The sequence below is a fragment of the Orbicella faveolata genome, unplaced genomic scaffold, assembly GCF_042242905.1.
Source record: "Orbicella faveolata isolate gen_17 unplaced genomic scaffold, um_ofav_v1 contig_34, whole genome shotgun sequence".
NCBI lineage: Eukaryota > Metazoa > Cnidaria > Anthozoa > Scleractinia > Merulinidae > Orbicella > Orbicella faveolata.
Genome location: NW_028301563.1, coordinates 26,035,166 through 26,059,238, shown reverse-complemented (window position 1 = coordinate 26,059,238; position 24,073 = coordinate 26,035,166). Strand labels below are relative to the sequence as shown.

The 24,073-nt window shown below is 39.4% G+C and overlaps 1 protein-coding gene across 1 annotated transcript; it reads right to left on the bottom strand.

Annotated features, from left to right (window-relative positions):
- Positions 1-7,729: 7,729 nt before the first annotated feature.
- Positions 7,730-20,830, bottom strand: LOC149105471 (uncharacterized). Its single transcript, XM_089271556.1, has 2 exons — positions 19,265-20,830; positions 7,730-8,845 (listed from the first exon to the last, which is right to left on the bottom strand). The coding sequence occupies exons 1-2, from the start codon at positions 20,760-20,762 to the stop codon at positions 8,448-8,450; spliced, it is 1,896 nt and encodes a 631-aa protein (XP_089127682.1). The 5' UTR covers positions 20,763-20,830; the 3' UTR covers positions 7,730-8,447.
- Between the last annotated feature and the right edge of the window lie 3,243 nt (positions 20,831-24,073).

Here is a 24,073-nt window from a genome sequence, read left to right as displayed (position 1 = left end):
GGTTTCGTAAAGTTTAAAGCTTAGTTTTCCACCAAAGAGGTTTTCAGACAACCCTGGCCAGAACTCTTGGGACATAGAGGCAATAACCCGTAAAAATGACGTAATTTCCCCCTCCCTCCGATGGAATGTTGATGTCAGGCATTACAGTCATTTTCGGTAGACTCAACATTGCTTGGGGGAGAGGGGGACAAAAGAAATGGTTTACTAAAACTACATTGCCAACCTTTTTTTAAGAGGTGGATTCAGAGTTTAATTAACAAAGTGCATTTTCTCTCTTAATTAGCATAACTGTCCCATGATATTTTGACCAGGGTTATACCTTAAGTTAGTTTTTCTTTAAATTTCTGACGTAAGAATTCGATGTCTTCATGTAACTTCATGTAAGCTAACGCAACATCTCCCCCTATTGTACAAGAGTATCTAGAGAAACGAACAGAGTATGAGAACACTGATAAAAGATCTATGGAATGTTTTAACACAGCTTCATCTCAAGCTAAACCTAGATTCTTTCTAGCTTTCAGCGATGGTTTTATAAATCTCTTAGACCTATTTGCAAGAATAGGTGTTACAGGGGGTACTCGAATGTCTCCCTTTTTAACGGGAATTTCCTTCCCAATAGGGGTTGCAGCTTTGTCCCCTGCGGGAACTTGGTTCCTTATTGATGTCGGTCGCTCATGTTGCTCCTGCTGATTTGGCAGTGGAGTAAGGTGAGCACGGCTCCTTCTTATCGCGCTAGTCGGTGTTTTAACTTTATACGACCGAGGTGTTGAAGCTGCGTCAATGACTTTTCCTGACCGCTAAAGGTCCTTGACGAAGACTTCAGTACCCGGTCCGATTGAAGGCGAGGGTTTGGTCCTGTGCCTGGTGTTGGACACTGTTTACTGCTTCAACTTGCTTATGTTCTCTCGTACACGCAGGTTGCTTAAGTCAGGCCACTTTGGGTTCAGCTGGGTATGTAATAACGAGACTCTGTTCCTAATCTGCCTTTCCATCAGCAACTGTGCAAGAGAGAAGTTGCATGTTAGTGGTGTTGATCGGTAGGCTAGTAATGCTTTAGCGGAGTCTATTTCTTTTTTTAGAAGATTCTTCACAGTATTAACTCCCTGCTCAACTTCTTCATTTGCTTGGGGAAATCTAGGACTACTTGTGGTATGCTTGAATCTCTATTCCTTAGCAAAGTAAGAGAATTCTGCACTGTCAAACTGAGGTCCATTGTCGGATGGCACTTGCTCTGGGATCCAAAGTCTGGCAAATGTCGACTTAAGTACCCTAATGACCTCACTTGACTTTGCAATCTTCTGTATAGCTGCTACTTCCACGTTTCTTGAGAAGTAGTCTACAACAATAAAGTAGTGAACGCCTTTAGCTCGAAGAGGTCTGTGGCTACGACTTGCCAGGGACGGTCAGGTAAGGGTGTCTTAATAAGCGGTTCGGGCTTGTGGTCCCTTTGTAGAGCACAAACTCTGCACTGCTGCATGAGATCCTGGATTTCTCGGCTTATTCCTGGCCACCAAACAGAGCTCTTGCCCCGCTCACGACGTTCAGTGATTCCTTGGTGTCCTTCAGGGATCTTATCCAGAATCTCAAGACGCATGGAAGAAGGGATTACGATCCTGGATGCTTTGAGCAGAAATTTCTGTACCACAGACAGTTCGCCATTGCTTGACCAATAGGGTTTCATTGCATCGTTTAATGAATGATTGTCAGGCCACCCCTCAGATTGCTCGCAGACAGATCCTCCTCTTGTGCTTCCATGATCTGCTGAAATCGCCCGTCTGAGGCAGGCAGTGATGAGATCGCACTTCCAATGTGTGCATGTATTTCATCATTGTCAATTGTTAACTTCCCTGTTTGGCTTCGGACCGGGAGTCTTGAAAGCGCATCGGCTATGTACATCTTTATTTTCCGGGAACAAGCTTGATCTTGAAGCTGAATCGTATCAGTCGCATTCTAAATCTTTGAATTTTCTTGGCAATTGATCCAGTGTGAGTGTACTCAGAGGTGGAACCAGGGGTTCTTGGTCTGTTTGCATTGAAATCGATTTTCCCACGATGTACTCCTAGACTCGTTTGCATGCCCATGTGAGCACTAGGGCTTCTTTGTCGATTTGTGTGGATCAGGTTTCAGTGGGAGTCTTTACTCTGGATATGAATGAGACTGGTATCCACGAGTTGTCAGGTTGGAGTTGAAGAATTACCCCGCCTAGGCCAAAGTAGGAAGCATCAGCTGCCACTTTGGTTTCCTTGTTTGATCATACAGAGCCAGCACTGGAGCTTGTGTGAGGTCAGATTTGATCTGCTGAAATGCTTTCTGTTGCTCACTGCCCCCGTGTCCATTGGTTTCCTTTGCAAAGAAGGTCTCTGATACTCTTTGTCTTGTCAGTGAGGTGCTGGGAAAACTTGCTCAGTTGGTTCACCATGCAAAGAAATGTTCTCACTTCTTGCGCTTTCTGATGTGGCGGTACGTCTGTAATTGCTTAAAGCTCTTCAGGATCTGCCTCAATTCCACTGAAGTTTATAACGTGTCCAAGGAACTTGATCTGTCTGTGCTGAACTGGCATTTGTGTAGGTTGAGTGTCACGCCAGCTTCAACCAGACGCTTGAGTACTGCTTTTAACTCCTGATCGCGTTCAGTTTGGTCTTTGCCATGGACTAAACCGTCATCTATTTTGCAACTCCACGCCAATTATTCCCAGAAGGATCTGACTCATATTCCTCTGGCATTTCTCGGAACCAGACCTGATTCCGAAGGGAAACATTTTGAAACAGAAACGGCTCCATGGAGTGATGAAAGTTGTCAGTGGTCTTGATTCCTACGCTAGCTTTATCTGCCAGAATCCTGAGTTCGCGTCAAGTTTCGAGAACACTCTGGAACCTGCCAATCTTCCGAGAGTTGTGTCTATTGCTTGAAGTGGATGGTTCTCCCTATTGATGTACTTATTTAGCTTGCTTAGGTTGACGCAGACCCTGACCTTGCCATTGCTTTTGGGAGTCACCACCGTGGGAGCGCACCAATCAGTGGGTTGGTCAACTGGATATGACACCTGCCTCCAACATCCTTTCAAACTCTTCTTTTGATTTCTGATACAATGGGGAGGGTACTTTCTTTGGACCTGACACTTGGAAAGGTTTGGTATCTTTTTTGAATGTGATACAGTAACTGTCCTTCATGACACTTAGTCCCTGGAACAACTTGGGGTACTTGTCTGCCACTTTACTCTTGTAGTCATCACTGCTCAGGCTGTCAAGTCTGCATAGATCGCTCCAAATCCTCTACTACATACACGTGTTCCTAAGGAACCTTGTCTTGCCCTTGCAACTCTGTTATGAAAGTTGGTCGACAGCTCAGTTGATGTTTAAATGGAGCCATGAGTAGCCTGGTGGTCCTCCTAGGTGATGGAGCTGGTTGCAAACTGTAATACAGGCTAGGTAAGATTACTGCTACATCCGCACCGGTATCCAATTCAAATTTTGCTAGCAGTCCATTCAATGAAACTTTAGCTTTCCATGAATCTCCTGTACTTCCTTGGAAAGCAGATAGTTCAGTGAGTTCACCCAGGAAGAACTCTTCTTCCTCTTGTCTCCCATATTTCCGTTTTTTTTTCTGATTCTTCGTCATTTTAAAGGCTATTGGGAACCTCCCACTGACACCATGTTGTGTCAGTTTGGGTTTAAAGTAGTCCTCCGTGAACAATACGTGTTTACTTCAATACGCCATCTTAAATAACCGACATGCATCTCGCACGTAACTAACTTGAACAATACTTCAAGGAAGCAAACACAACAAATATCGCCTTGGAAAGTAAGAAAAAAAAAAAAAAAAAACAGAAGAGGAAACCAAAGTTATTACAACAAGGGGTATTCGTATTGTAATCACCCAGCCAAGTAGAGACTCCGCCCGGGCTTAACTTTGTTGAGCGGACGGTGACACGGTGCTGTCCTTGTGGTATAAGGAATATACGTTAGATACAATTTTTCTAAGATGTCTCAAAAGGTAACAAAGAGAGGAAAGAGAATCATTGATACTGGCTGGGAAAATAAAGAGAAAAAAGAAAACAAATGGGAATGAACTTGCTTTGTTAATCGGACAAGATGTAGCGACTTAGTCCTCCCTTATCTTTTTTTCTCGCTTGCCCTCTTTTTTCCGCTCGTCCCCAACTACCGAGAGCTTGGAACAGGCTAGCCAAGAAGCGATCCTTTTTTTATAATTGTCTCGGATGACGATCAACGATAAGTTCGCTTTTTATTTATACATTATTGTAAATAAATACACATAAATAAAGACTTCACACTAACTAAGGATTAAAAGTTAACCAAATTATAAAATATTCTTATATACAAATGTTTTATACTGCTTTTCTTCTGTGTAGTTTAAGTTTGTTTAAACTCAAAACAGAAGGCCAAACGACATAAACAGAAAACCTCACCGCAAAGTTGCAAAACTGAAATCAAAACTCACGCATATCTTGGGTAAGCTTAATCGGGCTTTAAAGAACCCAGCCCAGGAGCTCCGCTTTTAGGCTTGGCTAAATCTGTATATAATGTTTTACGCCTATATTCATCCAAATGCCCTTCATGGTACGGTCAAGCATGTCTATTCTCTTTCCTACTTCACCTAATAAACATTTGGCGCAAGCATTTCTCCTGAGGGACTTATCAAACTTGCATGTGCACCAAGGAACATACATTCAGCGATGCACGGCTCTTTGTCATCAAGAGTTACAGAACATGATGCCAGATGCAGATGCAAGCCTGGAGCTTGTAGTGAGTAGTGAGCTCAGACGCAGAATGGAAGGATTTGGCCAGTCGAAGAGAGCAGCGCCAAGGGACAGAGTTGCATGGTGACTGAACTTTTTGGTTTCAGAACGTTCCTTTCGGCGCAAGGAGCGATGCCTCCCCCTGACTGCAACCATGCCTGTCACACGACACTCAATGGACAATTTTAACAGCCATTTGCTTTTGAGATGTTTATTTGTCCTGCTCTTTCTGTTTTACCAAAGTTTACAAAAAAACTAATCAAAATAACTACAATAAGTTTTCTTTCCCGCAGGTACAAGTCATAAATGGTTCTCAAAAGCCGAGTAACTTATAATGGATATATAGAAGATATTATTGCACATGACCGCCCGAATTTTCTTTTCAAGTGTACCATCAGTACGAGAACATAAAATTCGTATCTATAAGCAGCCATGCAACTTTCCCTGTTAATTATATAGATATCGATGAAACATCCAAATCTAAGGCACCTCAGTTTTGTATTCATTTCAGAAGCATCGAAAACAGTGGTCACCTTAACTGAGGTGGGGTCTGTAATCGAAAATGTGTAAATTAATATCACAACCATTTTCATGAAACACAAAGAAAAATTACGTTTGCCTCTTAGAAATTGTTATTTTCTGCGTTAAAAAAAGTAAAATTGAACTTTAATGACGTTGAAACAGAAATTATAATGTTCGTAACCATGATGACATCTACATCTACGAGATGAAAAAGAAATACAAATTTTACGAACAAGAAAAATCCCGGTATTTCATCAATATCCATGTAATAAATCACTTCACTTTTTAGCTGATATTTCTTTACCGATTAATCTTTACAGAAAAGCTACAAATTGTCTACAAACAACACAAAAGCAGGCACAAATAGATCAGTAGATATCAAATCTGAAGGCCTCTTTACAGGACTCCGGGATATATGGATACCAGTCGGCTTGCCGCTAAACGATAGCAAAATGTAATGTTTACATGAGCCCTGGGGTGGCTGGTCGTATTGACATCAGCAGGGTCAACATCGCAGTAAACAAAAATAGGGGATAAGGGTGAAATAGCAGTATTTAGTAAAACTATTTCGACAAAACCTGGTCTCAGGACATGATAGTGGTCCATAATGGAATAACAATGGCTATATGTGCAAAAGTGTCAACTATGGTTTCTAATTGATGGACTACATGGAAAATGTCAAGCTGTGTCTGGGAAAGAGCTATCCAACAAAAAGCGTCAACCCGAAGCTGCGTCGGGGTGATTTTTTCCTAGTCCAAAACCATCCTGGCTCCTTGTAAAGAGACCCTGAATTGTAACAAATACATGTTTATTGTTTCCTCTGCCACCCTGCTTTGTGTTTCACCAACTAGTTATATTGCCTACATACCTATTTATAGCAGGGACAAGCAATGAATACGACAAATGTCTAACAGCACGCATAAGCAATATAATATTGCAGAAAGAATAAATATGAGTTAAAATGGATACCTCTCGTGCACTTTACCAAAATTCACGAAAAAATTAGTTTATGTATTCCTCCCAATTTTAGTTTTACCCAAAATTTATTGAAGGACTGTAAGATTGTCTACATAACCCTTTTCAGCAAGAACATGAGAAAAAGGTGGTAATGGTCCATTTTTAGATTCAGAAAACGAAATCTTTTCTTTTTTCACTGACCCAAACTGAAATGGATATATAAGGTTATCATTTTCCTACCTCCTCATTTCCTAAAAATGCATGGGGAAACAATTGATAAATTCTCCTATAAATCCCTCTTTCGCAGTAAGATTGAAAAAAACCCATGCAGGCACAATACAAGTGTCACAGATACGTTCTAGTTTACCACCTAATAAGCTTCCCTGCTTTTGCATCTCACCATGAATGTTACGATAAACGTATAAATTGAATACATTACCTTTAGTGCAAGAGATGAATATCAAAGTGTCATCAGACATATTAACAGCACTCTTCAGTGCAATTATATTATGAGCAAGGGTAAATATGAACCGGAATGAATACAGAAGCATACTGTTTTCCTGATTTTCTCCTATGACAGACTACTCGAGGAAATGTTTAAAATTGTCTACAAATTCCCTCATAGCGGGCGCTGGAGACCTGTCGTCCATATATTCCTTGGCGGGCACACACGCCTGATAAAAACACATCAATCAAAATCTGTATATAATGTCCTTCTGTTTACGAAGTAAGGTTATCCATGATTTGTTATCCTGCTGTGCTTTTTTATCAGAGTTTACCGGAAAACTAATCAAAATCCCTACAAACTTTATTGAGCAAGCACAGGCGAAAAATGTTTCTTGAAAGCTAGATAATTATGAACTGAAATGGATGTTGCAGTTGATTATTTCAATTCCTTTCCGTCTACCAAAACTTTACTGAAAACCTATAAATTGTCTGCAAATCCCTCAGTCTTTAACAGGCTTAAGATATGAAATGCAGGCACTAGTGATGGAACGTTCTGGAATAATAAATATGAAATTAAAGGGATTCCTTTCTTTTATTTGCCTGCTCTTGCAGTTACCTTAGCAGGCCCAGTTGACAAATATGGGACGCACATGTCATCAGCCATGAAAACAAAACGAAAAAAAAAAAAACACACACACAGTTGTGCGGTATTTTTTTACGAAAATGAAAATCAACTTGTAATTCACCTGCCTAGAATTTTATCATAAATTTACCACAACTTTGGATCAAAGATGTCAGACTTGTCAATGCCATGTGACTTCATATGACGTCATAACCAACAGAAAATCTAATCTTGTAGACTAAGTTCAGGGTTATCTATGCAAAGCAAAACGGTTTTGATATGTCTTATTGCAACAAAAACCCAAGGAGTGTGATATCCACCTCCAGGCTAAACTAGCTAAGGTTAATAAAACTTGGGCTATTTTAACATTCTCGAAACTTTTGTATGAAGCTCTTACATCTAGTTACTTGATCTCATTAGGTATATTTGTTACCATGGAGACGTGCTGATAGTGTCTCCATTTGAATGAATGGCGTCTGGATGCCAAGGGCTGCGACCTATCATAAGTAGCGAGAGAAGCTTTAACATCTCTTGCTGAAATTAAACAGCATACTAAAATGGAATTCTACTATCAGATAGAAATCTCACCCACATGTTACACAAAGGCTTGGATCTTTGGAAAACAAGAGTGGTTACCCAGCTTTCTTTTCAAAAGTGAGAATGAGAGATTTTGAAAGAGAAAGCCGGCGATTACAAATACTACTGAAACAAGAAACAAAACTTTCTTATGAACAATTTCTTTAAAGATCGAGGAACGTTTCTCGGAGCATAAAGGTAGACTATCGCACTGGTCTATTCTACCCACCTAGTTTTGAGAGTTTACTTTTATCCGTCAAATTGCATTTATGCTGCCATTGACAGAGCAAATGAGGGATCCATTTGCTGTATCTTAAAAAGGTGATATTTTATTAATGTCTAAATATTGTCAAGAAAGTAGTCTTCCTTGAAGTCTGAAATAGTGAGTTGAAGTATTTCAACCTTTATAGTGCTCAGCAATGACTCTCAGTTGTGTTAGCTCTAACTTCTACTCTTTCTGAGTCGGGTTCTAGAGGAACTAAAGAACTGGTATGCATCATACAATAGGAAAGGTTAAAAGGGCTATTCTAGTTACCTGGCTCCTTGTTAGTATAAACTCACACTGCTTTACAGGTGTGTGTCTTCAATTGTCTCATGCGCCGGGAAATCAGCGACTGTCAAAAGCGAAGAGAATTCTGTTTGTGTTCCTTGGTGACATTTTTTGTTGCTGATTTTGGCGACTGGACGATTGTCATCCTGCAGGTCCAAAGCGTGATCATCGCCTTGTTCACCTTCTTCGAGAGTAACATCAAATGCTCCACTATCTTTAACAGCCACACGAAGTGTAGTCATTTCAAAGTGTCCCGTTTGCAGCTGGGTTTTCAGGACGTTTTTTCCAACCATTCCTCGAATTTCGCCTTGCAAATCGACGAGAGGGAGAAACAACGCCAGACAGCAAGAAAAGGAGCAACGAGGATTTTTACGCCACTCCTTGAGGTAGTTATAGAGGTGCAAGGCGTACTGAACTGAGAACAAAACGAAAACAGAAAACTCGATGTTTTTGGCACAGCACGTGAGATATCTAGTACATCAATGGTGGCAAAAATTTCACAGTTTCTATTCTCCATTAAAAATCATTATCACATGCCTAACATCGCACTTTCAAGAGGGTCTCAATAGGATTAGTCGACAACTGTCCAACAGGATAAAAATTAACAACCAAACGCCAAGTAAGAAAAACAAAAATAAGCGTCAATCGTCTAAGCAGTCAGTCATACTTAGTTGTCAAATATCTCACAAATAAAATCTACTCGCAAAAAGGCTGACACAAAATTAAAGAATGCTGTTAAACAGTAGTAATCAGATGTTTGCGAGGAATTTCGATCTAACGGTTAAAATAAAACTTTTGCTAAAATAACTGATCGTAGAGACCTAAATATTTTTATTTTAAGACCCAGCGGCAGCCCTTTCCTCGATCAGTGATAATGATCGCGGTATGAAAGATACCACTTGTCAGGCAATTAGCTTAAGTTCCTAGTCTTTGCGTTATTTACGCAAGCAAACTAGATTTGCGATAAAACTGATGTAGAGTGCAACTTTACCCAGAAAAAATAGTTTTGATAGGCAATCTATTTGCCAGCCCATCGATTTGACCTGAATTTTGACGTGAAGTAACGTCGTCGAGGCGTATAGTTTTGAAAAATTTGATATAAAATTGAGGTTTTAATTACATGCGGCTATGGCAAGGCTAAATTACTTCTAAAAGATGGTATGCTGATATTATGGGGTAGCTTACACAACTATTCTTAGCTTGCTAGCCCTCGAAAAAATGTAATTGTAGGGTCTAGTTGTGCTCTTTAATTTGAAAAATAGGTGAGGCCACCTTGACAATAAAATAAAAATTCAAACAATTTCTAAGATACAATTTCGAGCAAGTTGGTAAAGACCTTCATCCTGACAAAGTTGTAGAAAACCGTGCATAGGTTGCACAGGTATTGTTACTTTTATATACTCCAGTAACGTTACAGCAAGACGCTCTTAAATCCTGACAGGAGCACGACAAATTGTAATTCCTTCCATAGAACTTTAACTTCACTCTGAGACATTGTTTTAACTTTTGTTTATAGGAAAAGATGTATCAGTTCAACACCGTGACAATCTTTCCGATTGTTCTTTGGCTGCAAAGTGGAATATGCACCTTATTTCCCAAAAATAGAACTATAGCAAACCTTTTTTTGGTTTTCAAAAGCTTTGAGGTGCTTCTATCAGACACGACCAAACTTTTAGCGCTTCAGTGAAAAATGGTCTTTTTGGGAATTAAATTTCTAAATAATTAAAACTTAAACATCAAAAAAAAATGCTGAGCTTTCTAACAACAAGAATCTAGATGTAAACACAGTGAAGAATACGAAAATGCGAAATATATTCTCGATATTTCGCTTTTGCTAAAATCCCATGTAAACGTTGCAGTCTTGGTAGTCCCAGTGTTCCAGAGTTTTAGATCTTGAAGCATAAAGATCCAAAGGTTTAGTGGGCTTAAGAATGCTCCGGCGCAATAATTTTTTTCCATAGCATGCAACCGTTTCCATATTTTTCCGCACGCTCCATTTACAGGCACTGTTAGGTAGTTCGCCCCAGGTGTCCAGAAAGGCTAACCTGACAGAAGTTACATATGCAATTCTGACCAAACTACTTGAAGTTGCAAAACTCGCGTAAATCAGTAAAGGGATTATTCATGAGACAGGTGGCTTTCTTCGCCAATGCGCTACTATTTAGTCGACAGTAGTATTGATTGCTACTTAGGCCCACGCGCATGGGCCTTGGGACCGACATGACCGGGCGTGTACATACAGTAAGCAGTGTGTGGCGTGCTTAACGTGTTAGAGCTTTGCTCGCCCGCTTTGGAATTGTTCTACACTTTATATTGGTAAGTCTTAGCCATCACCTTGCGATCTTGCTATAATCTTTTGCTTCACTTGTTGTTTCTGCCGTAAAATTTAGGATACCATTTTGTGCACTCTTCCGTTTCTATGCGGCCACGGACTTATTTTTTGTACCACGAACTAGCCATTTTTTTTTTCTCCTTAGCCTTGTTTCTATGTCTTGAATTCGCCTGTACTTCTGTTAGTTTACACATTTTGTATTTCTTGTAGTTTCCTTAGAAAGTTCGACCGCCAGGGTGAGCTTGTTTTCAAGTTTACTCGCTAGCTTTAGTTTAGATCACTTTGGCTCCTATTTTGATGTAATTAGAATTTGTCTCCGGTCTTCATGACCACATGAGGTTTTGCATTACAACATTTGTTTTTTTAGAAGTTTATTGTTGGATCCAGTGCAGCCTCCAAGTCTCCTGTTTCCTAGCTTTAGCCGCTGACATATATTTCATAAGCAAAACCTCGTATTTACTTGTATTCATTTGAATCATATCCTAAATATTCATTTCTGTAATTTGTATTAGGTCCTACTATATATTACAGTGTTGTCAAAGCAAAACCTATGTCTCATATACATTCTTGGACCTGTTCTCCCATGACATATCTAAACAGAGGAGACAACGGTAAACATTAAAATTCATTCGTCGACTGAATTTTCCCCCTACCTTACATCGCCGAAATTTAACCGCTGACCAACAAATGACAACTTAAGAGTTCCCGTCCATAAAAATAGAAAATAACTCGGCAAGGGTCGAAAATTCGATTTCGCTCATATTGTTATGGTAGATAGGCTAGGGCATGACAAAAACTACCGGATAGTTTTTTTTCTTGGCAAAATATCCTTTTATTTCAAAGAAATATGCAAATTACCAACTTCCGTTAAAATTGTCATTTGACCCACCATTTTATTAAGCAAGTTTGAGGGCCTCGCATGCAAAACCACATCAGTCTTCCGTCTTTAAAACACTCAAATATTTTTGTGCAATGTTTAAATGAGTACTGGGTTGATTTTAGGGAATGTTGCGTTGTCTTTTGGGGTGAAAAATAATGAAATTTCGAAGACATGTATTTAATTCACTTAAAAGTACTTCGTGAATATAATTACTTTTCACCATGTGCAAAACCTCCAAATGGATTAGGCTTCTAGTGGTTGAATCGCAGAAGGATGGTCTACAGATTTCTGTAAAAATTTCTTTGGGCAAATGATTGTGCGAGACGCGAGAGCTTTTCAAAGTACGTTTAAAAATGCAAATATTTGACCATTCCCTCGTCAAATTTCAATTCAAGGGTCAGACGTATATTTTAGCATGCGCCAAATGACTTGACCAATGTTAAGTTGAAATAGACACAGAGCTGATAATTTCGAAATGTTCTAACCCTTTTTGCTGTAAAAGGTAGGGCCAAAGCCGATTTGACGTGTTTCTTTCACCATTCGTCGCACATAAAGCACAAGTTTGCTTTTGTTTACATAACATCCGATGTATATCGCCAACTGTCAACTTATTTAATGGTCGAATACCATGAATCTGTGACCCTCTTTCGACACATATGATCATCGCTGCATCTAAGACAGAAACGGCTAAGTAATTTGTAGATAGTTGATTGCTTTGCACTACACCAAAATATTACGTTTGATCATCATGGTTTGATGGCTTGAATCCTTGCCTGCAGCGGTTCCTTGTTCGTCACCCAATGCTGTCATCCCATTTTAGGGGGTAGGGGTATGACAATTTCTATCCTAATACATAAGGCTTCGTAAGGCTTGGAACCACTGGGAGCACACAATCGTGTTGAGTAGGAAGAGATTGAATAAAGAAATGAAAAGAATGAATAGTTTACCATTGCCCCAGTTGTTATCTTTTACTCTACCACCACTACCTACATGCCCTGCGTAAAAATTTAACGCTAAACTCATACCTAGGTTTTTTCGTGCTGTGCAATGATTTTTGGTTTACATGTAATACAGTGGGCTACCCTCGGGTAATTGGGTGGTGACCGCTTAATGGGGCTAGCCGCTTAAATAGAGGTTGGTGTCAGTACCTTGAATATTTAGGGCTAGGGTTATAAATTTCTGGGTGACCGTGGAGTCAGTTCAAGTCAGTCATGATAGACGTGTATTTGAATTATCACTCGTCATGCACCTTCAATTTCAGACTCTTATCTGCCATCGACCTTTCCAAAACAAAGTTTTTAAATTTCGGGTGGCCGGTTAATAAGGGTAAAGACAATAATTAAACCCTTATCGGAACAACCAAATGGTGGCTGCGGAGGTAACCGGTCAATAGGTGTTTTATTCACAATATTTTACTGACAATAATTTTGGACTGTATTGACAACAGTCCTCTATTTTCTGTTACAAACATACCAGTGCCTCGCCACTAGGCAAACTAAATACTCCAAATAAAATGGCATGGCCATGGCTTTTTACTCACGTAATTACTAATTAAATTTAGTCTGTTTTTCTCACGAATTAGACACGCTGTGATTTCCTATTTTTATTTCAGCTAATTCTTCCTTCATTGATCTATAATTTGTTTTATGGCAATTTTTTAAAAAAAATTCTAGTGAGTACAGGCACTAGCTTTATCAGCTGTTGTCTGAAACATCAGAACGTACAACAAAGGTGATTTGGACAGAGGCCACGTACACTATAGAATACGATTATATAAATATACACATATTATTACATATGAACAAACAGATGAACAATGATTAAATTGTTTCACTTATCCTGAGAGTGCTCTGTACAAAAGAGATCAAAATGTGTAGCATATGCCGTGACAGCATTGCGTGATGAACAAATAACGGCTGTAAGATTGTGCCGCGTCGGCACGCTTATCGGCAGTGGTCAGCAATCTATCAAACGTAATATTTTGGCGCAGTGCAAAGCAAGCAACTATCTACAAATGACTCAGCCGTTTTTGACTTAGATGCAGTGATGTTCATATGCGCAGATAGATGGTCACAGATTCATGGTATTCGACCAATCATAGATTGACAGTAGCCGATGTACATCGGACGTTAACCTTGTGTAAACAGAAGCAAACCTCTGCATATGGGACGAGTGGTGAGAGATCGACTAAAAACACGTCAAATCGGCTTTGGACCTGCCTTTTACAACAAATAAGGTTAGAACATTTCGAAATTGTCAGCTCGGTGTCTATTTCAACTTATTATAGGTCAAGTCATGTGGCGCATGCTAAAATATACGTCTAACCCGTGAATTGAAATTTGACGAGGGAATGGTCAAATATTTGCACTTTTCACGCCCTTTGAAAAGCTCTCGCGTCCCTCACAATCATTTGCCCAAAAAATTTTTACAGGAATCTGTAGACCATCCTTCTGCGATTCAACCACCAGAAGCTTAATCCATTTGAAGGTTTCGCACATGGTGAAAAGTAATTATATTCACGAAGTACTTTTAAGTGAATTAAATACATGTCTTCGAAATTTCATTATTTTGCACCCAAAAAGACAACGCAACATTCCCTAAAATCAACCCAATACACATTTAAACATTGTACAAAAATATTTGAGTGTTTTAAAGACGGAAGAATGATGTGGTTTTGCATGCGAGGCCCTCAAACTTGCTTAATAAAATGGTGGGTCAAATGACAATTTTAACGGAAGTTGGTAATTTGCATGTTTTTTTTAAAATAAAAGGATATTTTGTCAAAAAAACTATTCAGTAGTTTTTGTCATGCCCTAGCCTATCTACCATAAGAATATGAGCGAAATCGAATTTTCGACCCTTGCCGCGAAATTAAGAATTTGTCTGATTTTTACAGGCAGGCACTCTTAATTGTAAACAGTCAGAAAGCTTTATTTTAAAATGTCAACCGTCTGAGGTAAACCCTCATTAAACGCCTATCACAAGCTTAAGAGCTTGACTTTGCGCAACAAAACAATACTGATTTTTGTTACCGCCGCCAGAGCACTTGTTTGCCGTGTGCTAGGATAAATTATAATATAGCCTTTAGCAAAGCGCGCGTTCTGATTGGCTAATACGCTCGATCCATTGTCCGTGGGTTGCACGCTCACGTAAGTTTGTTTATATGTACTTTAACTCGGCAGTTTTGTCATTGATGTTTACACTTTTTAAAACATAATTCCTATTTTTTTTTTAATAAATCTAATAATTCTTCCGGAGATGAGGAAGATTATCCCTGGGAGCTAAGAAAGCTCGAGCTCAAGTCTTTTGCCGGACCTCCACCTAAGATATTTGAATCAGCTATACAAAGGCACTCGGCACTCGGAGAAGGACCAAAGAAAACAACAAACTGGTCTGTGTCAGCCTTTTGAGGTTAGTAATGCATAGCGGAAATTTAGACAGCTTCTTGAGTGCTTAGCAAACCTCCCAAGTGCATCCATAACTCGATAGTTGCACGCTGCACGTTTACCATTTCTTTTATAACATTTGGACTTTTGAGATAGTATATACTGAATCTTGTCCGGCTTACATAGGTCAAAAGCGCCATAAATCGCGCGAAAATACTCATTCAAAAATCTGAAAAAGCGACACATCAAAATTCTTCTTGGATCGCGGCTAGTTTATAGTTTACATTTTCTCAATCTCGGACAAACAAACAACTTCAAACTGTTCAGTTAACCTAGATATCAAGTTGAAAATCATTTTAAAAAGCCATTTATGTGTTCAAGTTCAGCCTTAGACGCGCAACTGATCAAATATTTAAAACGAAGTGGAAAGGAAAACGAAACCCACAAACCTGTTATTGAATAAAAGCATCTCAAACAACTCAAAGCCAGCGTGTTTGTTCGCTTTCTTATCCACTCTCGCTTTTAAGAAACGTCTGGTTCCATATTGTCATCTTTTTTCCGAAGAGGCCGTGAAGGACAGAGAACTCAGCCACCAAAAGATTCAACCATGTGAGGTTTGATTTCAATTCTTCGGAAAAGTGATCCAAATCCAAAATCCAAATGTCGAAAATAGCTCTTAAACACTGCCACTTTGTTTCGCGACCGAGTTTGAGGAGAATGGGTCCAGCGGTTGTTGTGATATCTACCCAGGAAGGTTAAATATCTCACGCCCTCTCATTTCCTTCAGGATGGTGCAATACACATTCGGAAAGTGCGCAGAAACGCCTTCCAGAAGTGCTATCGGCTGTTGCAGCAATATCCCAGTTTTAAAGGAAGATATACTGTACAATTTACTGGCGATGATCGGTCAATGGAGCTGGTACCATAATTGCAACTTAAGGTGACTCCCTATAGTTTTTTGACCGCGCGCGAACTGATTTCGAAAAACGCGCTATGGCTCGAGTGCTCAAAACTCTTCGCGAACGTCGCTCGCGAGATTACGCAGTAAAAGGCTGACAAACATGGCGTCCACATTTTCGAAATCTGTTTTATCACAAAATTTGCGTGAATCTCCTTTTGTTTCAAAATGTTTATCGACCGAATAGAAGACCTTACCCTTCTGTATTTGATTAAAAGGAGAAAAGTACGAGGTATGTAGGATTTACAACCAGAGAAACTGTTTTGGTCGATCGTCACGATCATCGCACGGAGCAAAACAAATATATTACCACACCTATTTGCAGTCATTGGCGTTGTTTGTGGAGCAGACACAAATTGCCAAGATACGACGGAAGAGGATTCCACTAAATCTGGAATGAGTCAGGATGTTACTCCCCAACAAACTAAGTCGTGTAACGAGCTCGTGGAGCATTATTATACACTTCGGAAATACCAAACAACAAAAAAAGGTCGAATTTTAGCAGCCATAATTGCTCATTTACAAGATGCTAGCTGTCCATAGGGTAAAAATTCCTTGTTCTAAATTTTCCTCTCTAAAAATGTTTTATAATATTGCGAAACTAGCTTTAGGTAGGACATATGAGCTAATCACGATTCTTTTCAGACTTGCACGCGCAAATGACGCCAGTGGGTCATTGATACGCATGCGCGCGTGGTCATTTCGAGATTTTATGACGTCACAAAGAAGCTAACGAAGGAAAAAAGTGCTTATTTTTCTCGTGTTTCCTTCGGTGAAATTTTGCGAAAGTTTGTATATTTCATGATATAGATGCCTTCTACATAATATCATTTTTGACCAAATTTTTTCCTAGGGATTTCTCTTTTTTGATCAAAATTAAGGAGATTAATAATTTTTGCGAATCTACCAGATAAACTTTTCATTTTTTTCAGATTAAACTATTGTCCGAAATCGTTTTGACATGACTGCCGAGTTCAAAGATATTATACCGAGGCGAACCATAGAAAGAGAAGCAAATAGGTGGAAAATAGTAAAAAGATGGTTATCTTTACGATTGGATGTTACTATGGCCACAGTCTGCAATACACTCATATGAACGAAAACGAAACCCCAGGTGTGTTGCTAATCTTCCTTGCGAATGCCAAGGGCTAAAACCCAAAGGTGAAACAAGTAGTTCATAAATTTTTAGTTCTTCATCCTTCTTCAAGTGAAGATACTGTTAATACTGAAGGGAGCCACCTTAAGCGATGGTTGATTTTGTCGAACCAAAACAAGCGAACTGAGTCTGTGAGAACCTTTAAAGAACTCTCACTGGAATTTGTCTCGCAAACTTTTTATAGTCCATTTTAAAATTTTTTCTGCTTAAAGCCAACAAGCAATTTGTAGAAGTGCTACCGACAACCTATATGTTCCAGTCCCGCAGTATTTATAACATAGCCGGGAAAGTTGTGTGATCAATTAAGAAGCGTTGCGACCCATATACTGATGTGTAAATAGATCGCAACTGCATGCCGCCAACCAGCAGTTACTTCTCTTTCGATTTAGATAAAAGTCGAAGATTAATCCTTTAGAATTACATGATAACAAACTGGTTAGTCTCACAGAGTTTTCAAAAGTTTGGAAATCAGCAGTGCGGCAAACATTCTGTGCAATAGTGTCGAAAATATGACCGCGTAACATTATCTGCGGACCGCAAAGGGAACACATCGTTTTCGCTTATCCGACAAATTTTATTGCAAACTTTGAGAAAAATTTACACTGGTTATTTGAAGTTACGACTTTAAACGTGTGACAATGTGAAATCGGTAATTGTATGAAAAGTTTCCTTCCGCCTTGCTTCCCGCAGCTTCAAAAATACAGGTCCGAACCATTATACGATTTTCAATCGATCGAAGCCAGTGTTTTGGAGGTTATCAAGTCTCGAAAACTGCAACACTTACGTCGCTCTTATAAACATGAAGAATTCCAGAAAGTAAAACTCAAACTGGATTTAATAGAACAACTATATCCTGACAAAATACATTCTCGCTAAGAACAAATGTAAACGGGCTATAAACATGCGTGGGAATCTTGTGTTTAGGTGACGAAATTACCATCCAAAGCAGTCCTTGAGTTTTTTTACCTGCTTTTCGTTTGCCTGCTCCTCCACTTCATATCTAGCTTTCCATTCCTAATATACAAGCAGCTCGTCCGCCAAGAAGTCTTCCCCTTCATCGCTTGAAATATTGCAAATTGCTGTCAAAGCTCTAAGCGCAGTTCACAGTTATCGAACGTGCTCGATCGAAGTTTGTTCCGGAGTCTTCCGAGTCGAAACTTAACTCTGATTCCAGTGACGAAAGAGACATGATTCTGGAACAAGACTTGGACGTTTTTAGTCCCAAAATATATTGGAACGATTAGTCTTGTTTTCCATTTTCTCGAGCAAATACAGAGAGCTGACTGAGGCGCCATTGTGTTTGGTTTCTGGGTAGACGTCATCAGTAACCGCCGCCCCAAACTCCCCAAAACGCGGTCGCGCCACACTTTAAGCTCGACTTTGAAAGGGCATAAAAATCGAGGATTCAACCAAATGAATTGGCGCTTTTGACTTCATGTAAGCCGGACGAGACTCAGCATACACTATCTCAAAAGTCTTAATGTCATAAAAGAAATGGTAAACGTGCAGCGTGCAACTATCGAGTTATGGATGCACTCGGGAGGTTTGCTAAGCACTAAAGAACTCGGCCATCACCTTGCGCGGCTCTTACGCTTCTTTGGTGCTTAGCAACCTCCCGCGTGCATCCATAACTCAATAGTTGCACGTTGCACGCTTACCAATTCTTAACTAGTATTTGTAAGATTTAGATGTATCATGGTATCCAGTAACTAGGAATCGATCCTCATAGACTCACAGTACTGTAACTAGACATAGCAACACTACTAGATCGATGTGTATTGACCAATTTCACTTTCGGTGAATTATGAATGTACATGTACTAGTGAAATTAAGAGTCTTCCCCAAAGTTAAAAACAGAGGAAAAAACCGAACAGCACAAACAAATAAAAATATTAAAATAAAATAAGCATTAGCGTTATCTTCAATAACCTGTGAATATCTAGATCCAGGAGACTCGAACCCAGGCCAACAGATTGACTACCTAGGTCTTTGTATGGCCAAAGACAACCAACTTTCGAACTGGGCATTTGATCTCGTGGAAGGGTGGCAATTTAGATTAATCATCATACGTATGTTGCATTGTTTCTTTATATCCAAGGTTATATTAACAATAGAGTCTTACCTACTACTAGGCCAATCACCAACGAATTTGCAGCGAACACCAGTATCTTGAATAAGAGTGCGTCAGTATCAGCATCCAACGACCCTGTCGTTATATTTTCGGCAGGAATCCTGCTCACCGCTCCAATCACCAAGTTAACAACTGTCACGGCAAGAGAAGTCGTCATCATTCTGTTCTCCATCACGTCTTGTAATGGCTTGACCCAGGCGAAAAGGATCCCATACATCCCAGTGATGACCAATGCCAAACCGATGTAGGACCTACTCTCTTGTCCCACAAAAATAAGACCGCATGTCAGGATCACTTTACGAGCCGTTTCAACCAGTTCCCAATACCACGAACGGGTTTTGTAATTTACAAAGAGGAAACCCATTCCAGAGATCATTTCTTGATTGGAGGCCCGACCTTGTGATCTCTCTGCATCTTTTTTGGTCAATGCTGCTCTTCTCTGTCTCCAGATGGCGATGAATGCGGCAGAAGGCAGAACAAAAATGTAGGCAGTACAAATGTATGCTACGATAAGGTAATTATTGTACTTTTGACCTTGGCATGACACGCTGTAATCTGCTTTCAGGTACTTGAAACACAGCTCTTCCTTGTCATCCCGGCAAAGTTTCCTGCAGGCCAGTGGAAGGACATTGGCTGTCTTAGAACACGTGCTGAGGTACGTTACGTACAGGAAGAAAAACATGTTCCTGTATACCAGCTCTTTTGATTGTGAGATTCTTTTAGACTTTTCTTCGTCCTCCAGGTTGTGATTTCTGAGGATCATAAGCCTATGCACTCCGTAAGCAATGCCAGCTATGCAAATGACACCAGCATTTACTGCCATTATTGCAGAGAGGCTTCCAAAGGCATCCAAGCGCATTTCGGGGAAAAGGCAATGGACAGGTGCTATTTGCAGCACATTCAACTGAAGAAATCCTGAATACTTCGCGATATTTTCAAGAGAACCTGGCCATTTTATGTACGAGAACGCATCCAGCAAACCGTGCGTGACCTGATAAAAGCCAATTACGATCTTGAGCTTTGAAAAAAACGTATCCATAAGACGGCCTTCTCCTCTCTTCTTAATTTTTCTTCGGCTCGTCCACACCAAAACGGCGATGATAATTAATACAATGACCAGGGTTATGGACAGCTGACCAGCAATCCATTTCTTTGAAGGGCATCGTGTGCAGATTTTGAACTGTTTAAAGTGCCCTGAACTGCAAACGCTGCAAAGTGGACCTTCGTACCCATTCTCACACGGGGAATCTAAATCCCCCTTGCATGATTCCTCAACTGGGCACTTATAAGGCGTTGGTATCGCATACGGGTATTGTACATGGAAAGTATCTAGAATTGGTGAAGATGCCAGGAGATTTTTAATGAAAACTTGGTAACGATTTTTGTGAGTCTCATTTCGCCATTCCCACCAATGACCAGATTTCAATGAAGCATAATCATCTTGGCATTTCAGTCCCCCTTGACCACACTTGAAACATTCTTGGAACATGTGGGTTCGATATTGGCCTTCTAAGCATTTACAAGCACGGTGTCCAGCAAAGAAGTCAGTTTCTGTACCTGTTGGAGATTTAGAAACAATATATCATTTCTTAATGACACAATGTTCAACATTGTAAATGATGATATTGAACAATGTAATAACTTCAATGAAAACCTTTCCTGGATAACCACGCGCGGTACGGACCAAGTTTCGTGACCTTTCACAACAAAAATAATGGGGTTTTGTATACACTGTTCGTCGGTTCTTGATCAATTACCTTTGTCGAGAGGTTATTTTGACCGGTTGGGAGGAGTTTTAGTGGCCTTTGCCATTGTGGAGAGGTAATGACCCTGATAGAGAGGTTAAAACAAGAGCGATGTGATGGACTCTTGCCGGGACCAAATAAAGTAGCCGCTGTAGTATGTGGCCGTAAGTGGAGGTTCGACTGTATGTTCAAATCTCTTCCTGGTTATTAACTATCATTGAGTAGTTAATGATGTCTCGACGATCTGTCGCAGTGATCATAGAGAGATCTTGCTGTCTTAAAAAGTTCAAGGCCAATTATTAGCTAAGAGATGTTTGGGCAGGACTTCTAGGTTGTCGCTGTCGAGTGATAATGACGTTTGCGAACTGAGCTTGGGCTACGTGTGGTCTAATGAGCACAAATATTGAGTTTTTATCCGTCAACTTGGTCTTATGTCTCCCACTGCATAATAACGTGACGCCATACTAAAAAAATACCTAAGAATCATAATTATAAAATTTTGTGGGATAACCATTACACAACCGAATGAGGTCCATGCAAAGAAACTCCTATGCAGAGGTCCCGATAGGATGCTGGTTTTACTAGGTATCGGTTAAGTGACCACAGCTTAAAGTCATCTATGCGTGAGTGAAGCGTAATCATCCATTTAACAGTGATTAAGATAGTAGAGGGATTATCTAGACAGTCCACCTTACCTAGAGGACATGACTTGCAATCCCGATGATACTTTCCAGGTGCTTTATCAAATGCAACAAAAGAACCATTTGGACATCTCTTGCAGCTTTTACTCACATAGCCGAGAGTGTCAGAGAAAAAACCTCCTGGGAAAAGACAAGAACAATGCTATGTTATGGTATGCTATGCCACCTAAAGAAATGTCCGGTTGCGAAACTAGTTTGCTATACATGTATAGTAAGTAATGGAAGCAACGTGTCGATGCAAAGAAGTGTCGTAAGTAATGTACCACTAACATTAAGACGTGTAAGTAAAAAATACAGTGTAAATGTAAATCTAAGTATAACATTAGTATTGTAAGTAGTGTAAGTGTTCGTCCTGTAAATAAAATTGCATTTCAGATAAAAAAATAAATAAATAAACACTACTAATAAATAAATAAACACTACTAATACTAATACTAATACTTATAATATCAGCCGAGAAATCTCAGAGGTTTGATTGGTTGATAGTATCACTATTAATATTTCTGCGTAATAGCGGTATAACAGCAAAAATGGATGGTATAACAAGGTTACCATGACAACACTGAACACAATTATGTTTTTGCTTTTGTTTTCAAAAAAATGGCGGCAAGATTCCCTTAAATTTCCTGCGAGGAAATACAAAAGCTCGCCGAAAAAGCAGTGAACCAAAACACAGTCAAAACTACTAAAACGTGCAAGGGCCTTACGACAAAATTGTCAAATACGAAGCTAAACAACTGGACGAATGTCTCTCTCGATTCTTTTCCGAAATTCGCAAGAGCGATGGCTCCGAATATGAGCCGGACAGCCTAAGGGTTATCTTAGCTGCCGTCGACAGACACTTCAAACAAAATGACAACAAAATATCCATAGCGAAGGACCGAGAATTCGTCAAGTGCAGACAGGTCCTGGAGGTAAAACTGAGCAAGAGCTCTTCGCAAAAAAGGCCACTTAAAACGACCAAATGCAACAAAACCAGTATTAGAATTAGTATTAGTAATACTAAAAGTAGTACTACTACGTTCCATATTTATAAGAAAAGCTATTAAGTTCTAAGTAAAACATCATTAAAATTATAACAAGTAGTGATTGCTATGTCGGCAGGAATTCTTTATAGCCAGTAAGAGTGGTCTGGGTTTTGGTTGTAGTTGGAAGGCTTTTACATAGTGTAGCATCTCCATAGTGCAGGCTACGTTTTCCGGCCTTAGAGAGTGGTCTAGGGATGACGAAGTCATGAGCGAAGCCCCTCAAGTTACAGGTAACTTGTGTAACATAATGTGACGTAAATTTGAGTCATTTAAGGGTTGCACGTGCCTAAATATCGCGCAGTCATGAAAAAATACTATGCTATGCTAAACACTATAAAATGTAATATTCTATTATATTCTACTGTATTCGGCTGTACTGTAACCTCTAGTTTAGTATAACAACTATTGCTTCTTCTTATAGGGTTTCGAGATAATGAAGTTTCTCTTTCTTTGGGAAACATCAAGGCATTTAAGCTCAATTTCTGACCCTTGAAACAAAAACTGACATAAAAATAGATTCTAAGATAAGTGGCACTTTATCTCTCCTCACTGGATTGAGAAGAGAAGATAGAAGTTACCTGGCGGGCAATTTTGACATCCGTCAACTCCCTTAGTTGAAAGATTTGTAACTGTTCCTAAGGGACATGGTGTAAATGCTGTGTTGTTGTATTGGCTGAATCCAGAAGCCATGAGAGCGGCCTTATACACGAAATCGTCTTCTTTGACGTAAATAGCTTCTGCATCGGAACTGACTGGACTCCTAGAAAAATAATTTTGCTCTCGTGGATTAAAAGAAACAACATCTAAGTGCTCCACATTATAGATCCTCTGGTATGAGTTAGCAATAAATACTCAGCGAGACTGAAATTTAAAACTTCTTGCAACACTGACACCATTGCGTAGAGGCGAGTGTAATTTAAAGTCAAACTTTGCAGTATTTATGGCTGCGCGTTATTACCTCATTTCAAGTAGAATTTAGAATAAATCAGCACGAGTAAATTTTTCCCAACTTACTAAAACTATGGAAACACTTAGGTCGAGTGCAATTTGTAGTCTTGAAAAAATTATAATTGTTTATTTATTCCAAATTGAACGAGAATAATTTTGTAATTACTTTTTAATGACAGGTTTAACGATAAAACCAGGAACATAGAACATTCCGGAACATCCCAGAACATCGAATAATTATAATAATTATGAGAAAAATACGTAAATTTAAATTTTCAAAAATTAAATTAGACAAAAATAAACTGGTGTCAGCTCTGAATATTAAAAAATAAAACAAAAACAAAAACATAGCAAAAAAGAACAAAATAACAAAGAAAA